The following is a 14437-nucleotide window of genomic DNA, read 5'->3' as shown; positions in this document are numbered from 1 at the left end:
GATTACTTTGTTTTGAGTTTGCTTGGGGGCCATGCCTGGTGGTGCCCATGGCTGAATCCTGCCTGTGTGCTCAGGGGTCGCCCTGACCAGGTTGAGGGGCTCCCACAGGGGTGTGTGGGATTGGACACGGGTCAGATGTGCAGAGTCGGCATGTTCCCCTGTTGACTCTCCGGCCACGTTCTCAGGAATCACTTTCTCGGGGGACCTTGTGGAGGTGAGGGAGGACCTGTGCGTACTCATGGTGGTTCCGGGCCACCCTTCCTTACACGGTTCCACGCCAGGGTCCATCTGCTCGGTGCTCCTTGACCCAGAACAGTTCCTGCAGTGAGTCTGATGGGGCCAGTCCCGACTGCCGTGCCATGTCTGCTTCTCAGACTGGGGACTGGGCCGGACTTTTGCTCTTTGTCCTGTTTTTTGGGTCACACCCGAGATGCACAGGGGTCACTCCTGGCTCTGCATTCAGGAATTACCCCTGGCGGTGCTCAGGGGACCATATGGGATGCTGGGAATCGAACCCGGGTTGGCCGAGTGCAAGGCAAACGCCCCCCGCCCCCCACTGTGCCATCACTCCAGCCCCTGCGCCGGACTTTTCACCCCATCTTGCTCCTCCACAGACACACAGGGTTGGACGTTAGGTCTGACCCAATGACGTTCCCTCTGGACGCTGTTCCTTTGGGCGTCTTACACGGACACTTACTTTCTTGATGTTCAACAGTTTTGTGTTGGGCAGGGCAGGGGTAGGATCTCGGGTTCAGTGCGGGAGACGGGGGAGCGTCTTAGCCATCTCTCTCTGGCCTTGCTGCCTTCGTGGAGACGTCTTGGGGGTGGGGAGCACGTCCAGTGGTCCTCCGGGCTCAGTCCTTGGCTTTGCATTCTGGAAGCAATGAGGGGGGGTCAGAGGACCGATGGGGTCCTGGGCCTTTTGGTGGACATGGAGCAGGAGGTGGTAGCTAGCTCTCTTCTCTCTCTCTAGATCATGGAAGGAAAGAAACTTCTGTGCTTGCTGCTTGTTCTGGGAACAGCTGTCACTCAGGCCCACGATGGCCATGATGATGACATGATCGACATCGAGGATGACCTGGATGATGTCATCGAGGAGGTGGAGGATGCCCCATCAAAAGCAGATGCTCCTGGTGCCGGCTCTTCCCCCAAGGTCTGACGTGCAGCAGCCGAGGCCACTGGAATTCCCTCAGAGCCACATTTGCAGAAAGGGCTTTCTAGGGGCCGCTGTGGGGGTGGTGGGGAACCTACAGGTCCCTCGTGGTGATTCTGGGCCACCATTTCTTGACATGGTTCCACGCCGGGGTCCGTGGAGGGGGTGTTTCATGGGTTGCACAAGCAGTGCTGGGGCCGTGCCCTGTCGCCCCTGCTCTGGCTGGCCCGCGTTCTGTGTGAGGGACCGAAAGGTTAAGTCGATGGTACTGACTGTTCCTGCTTTGTTCTCCCTTGGACCCCAGGTCACCTACAAAGCCCCGATCCCCACGGGGGATGTGTTCTTCGCAGATTCTTTTGACCGAGGAACTCTGTCGGGGTAAGTGTTTTGAGGAAGGGATGGGCAAGAGAGAGGGAGAATCGGAGAAGTGAACCACGGTAACGCCTTGGATTTCTTTTGGGGAGCATTTATAGAGCAAAAGAAATACCTTTTTTGGACTATATTTATGTTTTTTTTCTGGATGTTTGGGTCACCTGGCGATGCTCAGGGGTTGTTCTTGGCTCTGGACTCAGGCATTATTCCTGGCAGTGCTTGGGGGACCATGTGGAGATGCTGGGGATCGAACGCAGGTCAGCCGTGTGGACCTACCCGCTCTACTGTTGCCTGGGCACCTGTTTTTGTCTTTTTAAAGTTTTGCACGTTTAGTTACTCCTAGTTCGGGGGCCACACGGCCATGCTCAGGCCTTACTCCTGGCGAGCTTGGGGGACTGGAGTGGTGCTGGGGACTGAACCCGGCGTGGCCTCCTACAAGGCAGGTGCCTCACCCTCTCTCCGGTTGCCCCGCCCCCTTTTTGAGTTTTTCAAAGATGCCGGATTTTTCCCTACAGTTTGGGACCACCCCCGGAAGTGCTGGGGAGCTCTTCCTGGCCGTGGCGCTGAGGCAGGGAACACTCCTGGGGGGTCGGGAGCCCTGTGGGAGTGCCGGGCATTACACCAGGCTGGTGGGGTGCACGGCCAACACCTTCTGGTGCCTGGATCTCGCTCTCAGCAGTTGGGGTGTTACTCTCTGGGCCCCTGTGGCCTTTGTAAAAGTAGAGCTACACGTCAGCCTTAGGGAGGGGGGTCCTACCCTGCCACCTGGGCCTTTGACCCCCTCATTGGGCATTTGTCTGACTTACAGGTGGGTCCTGTCCAAAGCGAAGAAAGACGACACTGATGATGAGATTTCCAAGTACGACGGTGAGTGCGACTGGGTTCCTGAAGCCCCTGGGCTGCCTCCGGGGCTGGGCTGCTGGGAGCCCGGTGCCTTCCAGGAGGAGGAGGTGTTTCCCCTGGTCTTCCTGGGCTACCTGCTCCACGACTCCGCTCTGTAATTCGGGACTGTGGGCTGATCTTTTTGTCTGAGGGAAGGAGGTCATCTGTCACCTTGGTTGCTGTGCTGGGGGGGGTTCCAGGGCTTCCTAAGGCCCTGGCAGAAATCAGGTCCTGGTATTGCCCAGTGCCCGTGTGTGACGTTTCTGGTGGTGACTGTTCTGGGGCACCCCTGGCAGTGACAGGGTTTCCTTCGCACTGCGCGAGGGTGTGCTCCAGTGTGCCGTGGGGCTGTTCCTGGCTCTGTGCTTGAAGGGGCGCTCTTGGGGCGGAGGGGAACATGGATATGTCCAGGGAGGGACCCAGGCTTGGACACGTGGAACTCGAGCCCTTGAGGCCTGTCCTCTGGCTCCAGTCCTGCCCGGTGCAGAGACGGGGGGACACAGGGACAGAACGAGAACTCGCACCTGCTGCCGCACCATAGGAAACCGCCTGCCCGAAGGGGCTGCGTCCCCGTCCTGCCTCCTCCCAAGGGTGCCCCTCAGCCAGGGCCCTGCTGAGGCGACCTTCTTGTGGCTCTCCAGGGAAGTGGGAGGTGGAGGAGATGAAGGAGTCGCGGCTGCCGGGCGACAAGGGGCTGGTGCTGCTGTCGCGCGCCAAGCACCACGCCATCTCTGCCAAGCTGAGCAAGCCCTTCCTGTTCGACACCAAGCCGCTGATTGTGCAGTAAGTGGCACCTGGGCGTTTGGGGGCCGGGGGGTATGGCGGGGCCTGAGGTTTGTGTCTTCTGCCTGCCCCACTCCTGGCAGGGCTCGGGACCCTTACAGGGTGCTGGGGGTTAAGCCCGGGTCAGCTGCATGCAGGACAAGCATCTTGCCTGCTGTACTGTGTTCCAGCCCCGGCCCCGTTACTGACATGAACAGGCGGTTCCTCGTCCTTTGCCGTTTGGGATATTTGCGTTAGGGCTACACCCTCCAGTGCTCTGGGCTCCTGCTGGCTCTGCCCCCCAGGATCACTCCTGACGGGTTCAGGTCAGCTGTGTGCAAGGCAAAGGCCTCCCCTGTGCCGTTGCTCCTGCCCTGTTCCCCGGGACAGCCAGAGCTTGAGCTCTATTTTTACAGGGGAACTTTTTCTGGGGTTGCCACACTGTGAAGTACTCAAGGGTGACTTCAGCTCTGTGCTCAGGGGTCACTCCTAACAGTGCTCAGGGGACCATATTCAGAGCCAGAAATGGTGTGGGTGAAGGTCTCACCGTGCAGGGCTGGCACCCCACATCTTTCTGGCCCCAAACTTGGGGGGGCTATTTTTTGTACAAAATGAGGGTTTTCTTGCACTTTGTGGCATGCCAAAGCAGTAAGTGTGCACTTTGTTCTTTTGGGGTGCTGGAGGAGTTCGGGGTTTCTCCTGGCTCTGGGCTCAGGTCACGCCTGGCACTGCCAGGGGTGAAGCCGAGCCGGGTCCACTCAGAGGAGCCCCTCCTGCCCATGTCTGAGCTGCTGCCCCTCGAGCCTTGCTCTTGGGTCTCCGGCGCCCTGGTGGACTCGCACTTTCTCTGCCCTCAGGTATGAGGTGAATTTCCAGAACGGTATCGAGTGTGGTGGCGCATATGTCAAGCTGCTCTCCAAGACCCCCGAGCTCAGCCTGGTACGTGCCACCTTTGCCTCCAGCTCCATGCACGGCCTCTGGGGGGCACGCCAGCGGACTGGCTGCTTGTCTGGGTCTGTCTATTTCTGTCTGGGGGCCACACCCCCCCCCAGGTGTGCTCTGGGCTCACGCCTGGTTCTGAGCATCACTGGGTGTGGCGCAAGGGGAAGAAGGAAATGAATTTCCAGCTCCTCGGGGGTTTTCCCTTGCTGCAGGCATCTCCTGGTGACTTGGGTTTTTTCCAGATTCCTCCTCCCTGCAGCTCCTCTGCTCTCGGCCTGTTTGTCGTGAGCTGTGCTCACGTGTGGCTCTGAGCTCAAAGGTCACCCCTGCGGGCTCAGGGCCAGGGATGGAGCTTGTATGCACGTGCCTCACCCTCTGTGCTACAACTTAGAGCCTGCCCGTCCTGGGTTTGATGTCTGCGTGCCTCCCCTTACTGAAGTGCCAAGCCTGCAGCCCACTGGCTGTCTCCCTTCCCTGGCCCTTCACCCTCATCCCCATCCAGTTCTGGTGCCCAGGTCTGTCTGTTCCCTTCTTTTGTTTCTGGGCACACCTGCACTGGGCTGGCATCGTGTTCTTTTTTCTGCTTGAATGGTATTACCCCGCCTGTCTGGATCTCAGCATCTCCATCCCTCTCTTTCTGCACATTGAACCTTTCTGAGTGCAACGTCTGTGTGACTTTCAGTAAATCCATTTCTTTGATTTATAGAACTTAACACCATTGAGAGTGGTGCATTTCATTTTAAATTACTTTTTCTTTCCCCTGGCTGCTCCCTTGCAGTGAGAACTCAGCACACCTAAGCCTCAGGCCCAGCCCCGTTTTCCCACATATTGCACTGATTTGGGGGTCGGGGTGGGGTGGGAACTGCGGGAGAAGTTGGCTTTGGGACCCCGTGTCTGAAATAACATGACTTGCGCATTGTGGTTCTGCAGGATCACTTCCACGACAAGACGCCCTACACGATCATGTTCGGGCCGGATAAGTGTGGCGAGGACTACAAGCTCCACTTCATCTTCCGCCACAAGAACCCCAAGACGGGGGTGTATGAGGAGAAGCACGCCAAGAGACCCGACGCTGATCTGAAGACATACTTCACCGACAAGAAGACCCACCTGTACACACTGAGTGAGCCTGGGCCTGCGCTGGGGGTGGGGGCGGTTCCTGGGTTGTCCCCCCCCCCACATACACTCTCAGGACACTCACAGCCCCCACCTAGTCAGTCCCTGATGCCTGGCTCTGCCTAGAGGGTTAGGCTGGCGGCACTCGGGGAGCCAGTTTGAAGCCCGAGATTAAACCCAGGCCCCGTGTCCGTGTCGTGTGTCTCTCCTCTCCGCCCCCCTACCCACCTGCTGCTGTGGCAGGCACTTTTCTTTCTTTCCTTTTTTTTTTTCCCCTCTTTGGATCACACCCAACAGTGCTCAGGAGTTACTCCTGGCTCTGCACTCAGGAATTATGCCTGGTGGTGCTTGGGGGACCATATGGGATGCCGGGGATCAAACTCAGGCCACGTGCAAAGCAAACACCCTCCCCACCGTCCTATCACTCTGGCCCCAGCAAACACTTTTCTTTTCTCTCTGCTTCCCTCCCTCCCCTCCCCCGCCCCGACCTTTTGGGCCTTAGGTTTGCAGTACGGATAATGAAAGGTCACAGGGTATGTCCGCATTCCCACCCGCAGTGAAGGAGAATCCCTTTCTCCTTGCCTCTGTGCCAGCACTACCTACTTGACTTTTTGTGTGGCATCCAAGCCAGGGCAGTTGTCTGTCTGTATGCAGAGCCTGTGCCTTTGCTCCCTCTGCCGTCTCTTCAGCCCCCGGGTCAACCTGGTTGCTCAGGACTGGCCTGGTGCTCGGGGACCGGTCAGTCTTGGCGGGGCCCAGGACCCTGAGGGTGCCGCGTGTTCGCTGTCCTCGGACTCTCGCGGAAGCGCCTCCTGGGTTCTTCATGATGGCCGGTCCCTTTTACAGTCCTGAACCCAGACAACAGCTTTGAGATCCTGGTGGACCAGACCGTGGTCAACAGCGGGAACCTCCTCAATGACATGACCCCTCCCGTCAACCCATCCCGGGAGATCGAGGACCCAGACGACCGGAAGCCCGAGGACTGGGACGAGCGGCCCAAAATCCCTGATCCTGACGCCGTCAAGCCGGACGACTGGTGAGCCAAACCCTGGAAGTGCCCGCTTGTCCAGCTCAGTAGCAGGGCGAATGGGTGACCAGGGTTTGCTAGGCCTCAGTCACCGCTGCTCAGGGTGCTGGGGCTGAACCTGGGTCGCCCTTTCCCGCACTCTCGAGTCCCTGGCACTGTCCTGGCTCAGCAGTGCTGGGGCAGAGCAGTCCCGGCACCAGCCACCTGCTGCCCGCTGCCCGCTGCCCGCTCAGTCTTGAGGGCCGGGGGCGCGGGGGAGGGCTGCAGCCCCAGCACGGCCATGGACTCCGGGAAGCCCACGTGTGAGCAGAGAGAACTGCTCAGATTCCTCTCCCGTGAGACTCGTCTGATCCTGTGCCTCAAACTCTCAGACACGGGTGCCCGGGAGCACAGACTCCGGAGCCCAGGCCAGCCCCGTAACTCAGCACATTCCTGCTGACGGCCCTGAGGCTCCGGGCGTCACAGCCTTCTCTGTGTTGAAGGGACGAGGAGGCCCCTGCCAAGATCCCCGACGAGGAGGCCACGAAGCCCGAGGGTTGGTTAGATGATGAACCCGAGTACGTGGCCGACCCGGATGCAGAGAAGCCGGAGGACTGGTGAGCGCCCCTTGCTGGCTGCCCCGTGTCTCCTCTCTCTTCCCTTTCCTCTCCCTCTTCCTCGCCCTCTCTCTTTTCCTCTTTCTTCCTTTTTTTATGTTACCGGGCCACATCCAGCAGTGCTCAGGGTTGACTCTTGGCTCTGCTCTCAGGGATCACTTCTGGTGAGCTTGGGGGGCCATCGGGGTGCTAGGGATTGGGTTCTGGAGGCCATGTGCAGGGCAGGCGCCCTCTCCCTATACTCTAGCTCCCCTCCTTTTCTCCACCCTTTCCTCCCATTCTTCCCTCTTCGACCTCTTTTCTTTCTCATTCTCACCCTCACTTCCAGTACCTCTCCCGTTTCCTCTTTCTCCCTCTCCTTTCCTGCTCTGTCTCCCCTCCCCCACCCCATCTGCTGTGAGCCGAGAGACCTCACTTCCGGGTGCTAATCCTGGCCATGTGACCTCCCCGCCCAGGGACGAGGACATGGATGGCGAGTGGGAGGCCCCGCAGATCGCCAACCCCAAGTGCGAGGCAGCCCCTGGCTGTGGCGTGTGGCAGCGGCCCATGATCGACAACCCCAGCTACAAGGGCAAGTGGAAGCCGCCCATGATCGACAACCCCAGCTACCAGGTGGGCAGCCAGCACACCCCCTCTGATTTAATTTTAAGTCCAGTTGGTGAGTTTGTTTGTTTTGTTTCCCCCCACCCCCCGAGTGCTCAGGGGTTCCTGTGGGCTCCGGGAATCCTGCAGGATGCCAGGGATCGAACCCGGGTTGGCCGCAAATAACAGAGCCGGTGTACTGTCTCTGGCCCCCAGTCCACCCTTCCTAAATAGGTGGGGAGTGGAGGGACAGAGGGTGTGGGCACAGCTGGAACAGGTGTCGGGCGTGAGAGAGAGAGTGTGCGTGTGTGTGTATTTGTGTGCATGTGCGCGTGGGCACGAGTGTACACATTTGCGTGGTGAGTGTCTGGAAATGCAAAATGTAGGACCAGTTGCTGGCCCCTGCCCACTGGTGGGGCGTGATGGCCGGCTGGAGTCTCCCCGGCTGGTCTCGAGGGCTCTGGGGGCCTGTTCAGGTGTGGTTGGGGGGCCACCCCCAATGCTGCTCAGGGGACTCCTGACTCCAGCTGGGCTCGGGAAATTCCCGAGCCCTGGGGATCAGACTGGTCAGCTGTGGGCCAGCCAGCGGCTCCCTGCACGGGCCCCGTCCCCGGGGGCTCCAAGCACGGGCTGCGCGTGGCCTCCAGCAGCCATCACCGCCTGTCCCTCTCCTGTAGGGCATCTGGAAGCCCCGCAAGATCCCCAACCCCGACTTCTTCGAGGACCTGGAGCCCTTCAAGATGACACCCTTCAGTGCCATCGGCCTGGAGCTGTGGTCCATGAGCTCCGACATCTTCTTCGACAACTTCATCATCTCCGCCGACCGCCGCGTGGTGGACGACTGGGCCAACGATGGCTGGGGCCTGAAGCGGGCTGCCGACGGCGCCGCCGAGGTGGGTGGCTGCTGAGTGGTGCAGGCAGGGGTGGACGGACGGATGGACGGACACAAGCACAGGGCTGCGCCGCTGCGGGTCGCAGGCCCGGGAGCCATTGCCGTGCCTTCCCTTGCAGCCCGGAGTGGTGGGGCAGATGATCGAGGCGGCCGAGGAGCGGCCGTGGCTCTGGGTGGTCTATGTCCTGACCGTGGCACTGCCCGTCTTCCTGCTCGTCCTCTTCTGCTGCTCCGGAAAGGTGGGTTGCGGCCTGCATGGCTCGAGGCGCGTGCTCTGTGTGCGGGGGCTGTCTCCGCCCACCCTCTCCCCCTTCCTTCCCTTCTCTCCCACTCTTCCTTTCTTGCCTCCCCCTTCTTCCTGTCTCATTGTCCTTGTCTTTGGACTTAGTGATGCTCAGGGCTCACTCTGGCTCTCGCTCATGGGGTCACGCTTGGCAGGGCTTAGGGCTCTGCTGGTGTGTCCTGCCGGCTTCCCTCGGGGAACCCCCCTCCCTCCCTCTCCCTCCTCCTCCCTGGGTCCCTCCTTTCCTTCTCTTTCTTCCCTTTGTTTCTTGGTCTCGATCACGTCCCACATGCAGCCAGGGCTCACCGGGGTCTCTGGTCAGGCATCCCCGGCCCTTCAGAGAGGCCGCTGTGTGCCACCTGAGCCCCCTGAGCCGCCCCAGCCCTGCGCCATGTCCAGGAACACCTGGGCGGGGGGGCACGGGCAGCAGTCACTGCTGTGAAGCCTGCACCTGTCCTGACTCTCAGACGGCCCTGGGCCTCCGCCATGTGTGCTGCCCGCTTGCCCGGAAAAGGGACTGACCCTCCGCTGGGTGGGAGCAGCTGTCTCCCCACAGCTGTTCTCTCATCATGCCTCGGGGTTTGTCTCTGGTTTCTCAGCGTCCCGTTCCCCCCCACCCCCGCCCACCCCAAAATCCCCGGGGGCAGGAGTAACCTCATCTGAGTTCTGGAGTGGCCCCATCACCAGCCACAGAGCACAGAGACGCTGGCTCTGGGGTGCGCCGACACGGCAGGAGGACTCTGTTTCCACTCGCAGTCAGGGTTGGCTGCTGAGCGGGGCTCCATCCAGCTGCCGGATCCCTGCTCCTTGGGCTGCTTGTTCCTTCCTGGGGCGCAGGGGGTCCTGACTGGCTCTGCGGGGTGGGGGGGGGGTCCTTTCAGAAGCAGCCGGGGCCTGCTGAGTACAAGAAGACCGACGCCCCCCAGCCCGACGTGAAGGAGGAGGAGGAGAAGGAGGAGGAGAAGGACAAGGGGGGCGAGGAGGAGGACGGGGAAGAGAACCTCGGTAAGGAGGAGGCCTGCCCCCCGACACCTGCTTCACTCCGGGGCTCGGGGCGGGCAGCTGTGCAGGGGTCCTGTGCAGGGAGATTCTGTCCCATGTGTCAGGCTGGGGCAGGGAGTCAGCTGCTGAGTCGACCCTGCCCGGGGGGCGCTGTCACGTGTGGTATTCTCTGGCTTAGTCCCGGCTTCTGTTGCAGAGGAGAAGCAGGACAGTGACGCGGAGGAGGACGGCGGCTCTGCCAGCCAAGAGGAGGCCGACCGGAAGCCTAAAGCAGAGGTATGGGGCTGGAGCGGGCCCTTGTGAGAGCCCCTTGGTCAGACACCTGCCGGCGTTTCCACTCATGAGGCCACGAGGTGCGGGGCAGGGCCCCCCGCTAGCCGTGCCCCATGGCCCTCCGCACTGTCGGTTAGCGCAGGGCTGACCGCACGCAGCAGTCGCACCTGCCCTGCCCAGCATCCCTGCAGCCCCTGCCCCTTTCCTCTTGTTTTCTTTGTGGTGTTTTGAAGCGTTCCTGGTGGTGCTCGGCTTACTCCCGGCTCTGTGCTCAGGGAGCGGGCCTGTCCCGCGGCCTGTCTGCCGGGCTCTCTGCGGGAGGACCAGTGGGCATCTCCTTGACCCCCAAACTCCCGACCCGGCCTGCCCACACAGTCTTACTCCTGGGGGGCTTCCGTTCACAGGCCTTGGCCCATGGCGGCACCCTGAATCCTACCCCCCCCCAGTCTGAAACAGTTGTGTGTTGGGTTGTTTGGGTTTTGTTTTTTTGCTTTTTGGGTCACACCCAGCCATGGTCAGGGGTTCCTCCTGGCTCTGCACTCAGAAATCACTCCTGGCAGTGCTGGGGGGCCCTATGGGATGCCAGAGATTGAACCCGGGTCAGCGTGTGCAAGGCAAACGGGGAGGGCCCTCCCCGTTTGCCTTGCACACAGAATCTATTGCTCGGGCGCCTGAAATGATTGTTTTGCTACCTTAAATTGACTTCCCAGCACCCAGCAGGCAGATTGTTGCGTGGGCCTGGGTTTTGTTGTTTGGTGGGAGGTGGGAGTTGGGAACCACACAAAGGGGTGCTCAGGGGCGGTGCTTGGGCTACCTTCCGGGGTGCCGGGGCTTGAGCCTGGGTTTGCTGTGTGCACGGCACGCACCCTACCCTTAAGCTCTGGCTCCGTCCAGCCCCTGGGACCCCCGCACCCCCCTAGTGGACTGATTGGGTGACTGCAGTGCCTCTTCTCTCCCCCCTGCGCAGGAAGATGAAGTCTTGAACAGGTCGCCCAGGAACAGAAAGCCCCGGCGAGAGTGAGCTGGTCTGCAGGCTCCCTGGGAGACCCTCGCCTGCCCCTGCTCCCCCTCTGCCAGCGTGACCCGCAGAGGGGATCCGGCCCGTGACCGATCGGTTGACAACCCCCCCTTCCGTCGCCATCGCACCACTGCCCCTCCTCCCCTCCCCTGGGCTCCAGTCGACAGCGCCCCGTGCCCCCAGCCTCGCAGCAAGCCTCCTGGGGGTGCCGCTGCCCGTGGCCTTAGGGGGGTGGGCGTGCTGGCTTGCGGGCGCGCAGAGCCTTCCCCACCCCGTGGCTCTCACTGTCCTAACATGTTTCTTGGTTTCCTTCTTACTTTCCTTTCTTCTTTTCTTTCTTTTTTTTTTTTTGGAAACAGTGCTTAGAGAACTTGGCCCTCGGAACAGAAATCTCCGCACATTTAATACATTAATCAGTCCACGCAGGAGTAACACCACCTTTTAGAACTGCAGTGTTTTCTAACCCATGCTCGTGGGGGGTGGGGGGGTGACTTGAGGTGGGGCAGTTTTTTGTTTCCTTTTGGGCAGGGAGTTAAGTCGGCACTTAGTTCAAAGCCAGTTGCGCGTCCCCTGAAAACTGGATAATCATGTCCCAAGGACCCCGGTTTGGGGCCCTTTCGGCCTGTGGCACTTGGCCATGGGCCCAACTCTGGCAGAGTTTCGGTGGATGAACTTCTTTCCCAAATTGATTTCTTCCCCCAAAAAAGTAGGAGGGGAGGGGAAATAGCCCCAGAAAATGCTGGGGGGTGGGGGGTTGGGTGGGGACCCGTTCTGGAGCCACGCCTGGCTCTGCTTCAGGTGGGACCGGCTGCCGCCCCTGCTGCCAGGGCTCGTCCACCCCGTGCGGGCCTCCCCGCGGGCCCCCGTGCCCTCCCAGCAGCCCACTCCGCGGCTGAGACCTGCTCGCGTGCTCGCCCTCCGGGGGGCCTCCAGCGCCGCCCCAGCAGTTCTCGTTAGCTTTCTGGATTTTTCCAACTGAAGTCAGCTTGTCTTTCGCCCACTCACGTGCTCTCTGCTTGTCCCACACTCGTCTCTGCCCCGGCCCAGACCCTCTGGTGTGTCCTTGAGCCTCTCTGCCGGCGGGGTCGCCAGCCCGGGAGGCGGGGCAGCTGCTAAGCCCGGCCGGGTCCGCCACGGGGGCCAGTGGGAAGTGGCCACCCGGAGCAGCCCGGTTCCGGGATAATACGGGGTGGTTTGCGTGTGGGCTCATTTTAGTGTTTATTATTATTTTTGTAATCTTGAAGTGATTTGAGAGGTTTTTGTTGGTGTGTGCCCCCGCCCACACACACCGTGTGATCCAGATGGGTGCTACAGCTGAGGTGTACCGCTGGCCGCACCCTGGCACCGCGCAGGCCAGCCCGTCTCCAAGGACCGAGAGCTGCCTTTGCACTGAGTACAGAAACACTCCCCGGCGGGGGGCAGGGAGACACGGGCACACGCGAGGCTGCACCTGTTCTGTTCTGTTTTCCCTTGGTTTTCACTGGCTCTTACAAATCCCAGTTGTGTTTTTTGGGTTTTTTCCTCCCCCCTTGCTCTTCCATGCTTTTTCTTCATTTCAGTCGCATGGTCGCCCCAACCCGTAATTTCCCCAAGTGGATCGCGTGCAAGTCCACTCCCAGCCCTTCCTCTCTCCCCGTCTGCCCTCACCCAGTCTGCTTCCCCAGGCTGCACCCTGCAAACTGGGACCTTCAGCTGCAGCTTGGTCAGCTGGCCAGGGTGGGCCCACAGAGAAAGCCCCAAGCAGAATGACTTGGGGCCATTTGTTCTTTCCCCGCGGTCCCCCCCACCCCCATCACTTTCTTTGAAGGTGCCAGCTTTCTGAAGAGACACCAGGCCTGGGCAGTGTTACCCTCACCCCGCCCCCTCCCCACCACGGCACTTAACTCGAAACTCTTGACGGGTTGACTACCCGGGCAGTCTGTTCCGTTGTCGTGAAATGCTACCGTCCCACTGTGTTCCTCAGTTCTCAGCCACAGAGTGCTCCCGACCTTTCTCAAGATTGTCTCGTTCCTAAATGGTATTACATTAAAGTCCTGTGTTTAAACGTCTGCTCACGACTGACCTTGGGGCTGGGGGGGGCGGAGGGCGGGTTCACCTTTCCCAGGGGATGTGGGCCTGAAATCAAATTTGGTGAAAACGGAACTTATCCTACCTCGTGGATCAGATCCATGAGTTTGGGGTATAATACTCAGTTCAGAAAAGGGGGTTAGGGGCCGGAGCGATAGCACAGCGGGTAGGGCGTTTGCCTTGCACGCGGCCGACCCGGGTTCAATCCCCGGCATCCCATATGGTCCCCCAAGCACTGCCAGGAGTAATTCCTGAGTGCAAAGCCAGGAATAACCCCTGAGCATCGCTGGGTGTGACCCAAAAAGCAAAAAAAGAAAAGGAGGTTAGATACTTGAACGGTAATGGGGAGGGGTCTCTGGATTTGGGAGTGTGGTAGGAAAAGGTTTCAGTATGGACCCCACATTCACTCCAGGGGCTTCGTTCCTGGGTCTGTGCCTCAGGATCACGGCCCAGAGGGGTTTCAGGAGTCCATGCAAAGGCAAGCAAAGTTCTTTCCCCCGTCCTGTTCCAGCCTGGAGAAGGGGGTGGCAACACTTCCTGGGGAGTTTAGGGTGCTATGAACCTAGTTTCCTAGTGCACGCTGAGGTGCTCTGGGCTTGGTTAAAGAGACATTCTGTGATGCATCTCTGCTGGCACCTTCTACTGTACTTCTTAGTGATCAGCCCCAGGGAGGGCTTTGGGGGCTCTTTGATCGCTATCTGGGGGGCCCACAGTATGGCCAGCAGGGCGCTTGCCTTGCCGAGCTGGATAGATCTGCTCCCCAGCCTTCCGTCGGTCCCCGGAGCATGTGAAGAGTTGCTCCTGGGTCCAGGGCCAGGAGCCACCCTGAGCACTGCCCAGTGAGGCCGCCCCACACCAATATATTTTCAGTGCAATTATGGCTCCTTTTTTTTAAAACCTCCCAGCTGCCGTCAGCCTATTAGAATGACTATTAGAGTGAGTTGCTGGTTTCAATTTTTACAAGGCTGGCTCCGTTCCTTGGACGCCTCGCAGAGACCCGCGCGTGCCCAGGGGTGCCTGTCCCTGCCGGCCCCGGACCCTGCTCGGGTCCCGCGGGGCGGGGATGGGGTGGCGTGACAGCTGCGGTCGTCCGGACGGCGGCCAGGGGGGCCTGGGGACCGCTCCCCCGACTAGGCAATGCCGCGGCGCGGGAGTGAAGGAAGGAAGGACCTAGGACGGCGGCTGCTCCTGGCCGTGCGGGACGCGCGGGGCGGGGCGCGCGCGGGACCCGGAAGGGCGCAGGGGCGGGGCCTCCCGCCCGGGCCGCTGGGCCGTCGCCCCGCCCCGCGCGTTCCCTTTAAATCCTCTCGGCGCGCCGGGCCCGCCCCCCGGGCGGCCGCTCCGCCGCGCGCCATTGGCCGCCGCCGCGCCCGTCACGGGGACGCCCCGCGCGGGCCCGCCCACTTCCGAGGGCCCCGACAACAATTTTAAGATGGCGGCCGCGGCGGCGCGCAAAACAATGGGGCCCGG

At 60.9% G+C, this 14437-nt stretch overlaps 1 protein-coding gene across 3 annotated transcripts in view; it reads left to right on the top strand.

Annotated features, from left to right (window-relative positions):
- CANX (calnexin) overlaps window positions 1-11216 on the top strand; it is a 29065-nt gene extending 17849 nt beyond the window's left edge. For all 3 annotated transcript variants that reach the window (XM_055126497.1, XM_055126498.1, XM_055126496.1), the window contains exons 2-15: window positions 974-1153; window positions 1458-1531; window positions 2334-2392; window positions 3049-3190; window positions 4027-4108; window positions 5042-5234; window positions 6074-6263; window positions 6737-6850; window positions 7306-7462; window positions 8110-8325; window positions 8444-8563; window positions 9489-9612; window positions 9806-9885; window positions 10850-11216. In XM_055126497.1, the coding sequence (XP_054982472.1) occupies window positions 977-1153; window positions 1458-1531; window positions 2334-2392; window positions 3049-3190; window positions 4027-4108; window positions 5042-5234; window positions 6074-6263; window positions 6737-6850; window positions 7306-7462; window positions 8110-8325; window positions 8444-8563; window positions 9489-9612; window positions 9806-9885; window positions 10850-10903 (1782 nt within the window). In that variant the 5' untranslated portion in view covers window positions 974-976 and the 3' untranslated portion in view covers window positions 10904-11216. The remainder of the gene's footprint in view (window positions 1-973; window positions 1154-1457; window positions 1532-2333; window positions 2393-3048; window positions 3191-4026; window positions 4109-5041; window positions 5235-6073; window positions 6264-6736; window positions 6851-7305; window positions 7463-8109; window positions 8326-8443; window positions 8564-9488; window positions 9613-9805; window positions 9886-10849) is intronic.
- Window positions 11217-14437: the final 3221 nt, after the last annotated feature.

Source organism: Sorex araneus, chromosome 2, assembly GCF_027595985.1.
Source record: "Sorex araneus isolate mSorAra2 chromosome 2, mSorAra2.pri, whole genome shotgun sequence".
NCBI classification, from domain to species: domain Eukaryota; kingdom Metazoa; phylum Chordata; class Mammalia; order Eulipotyphla; family Soricidae; genus Sorex; species Sorex araneus.
This window is presented reverse-complemented; position numbering and strand designations above follow the sequence as displayed.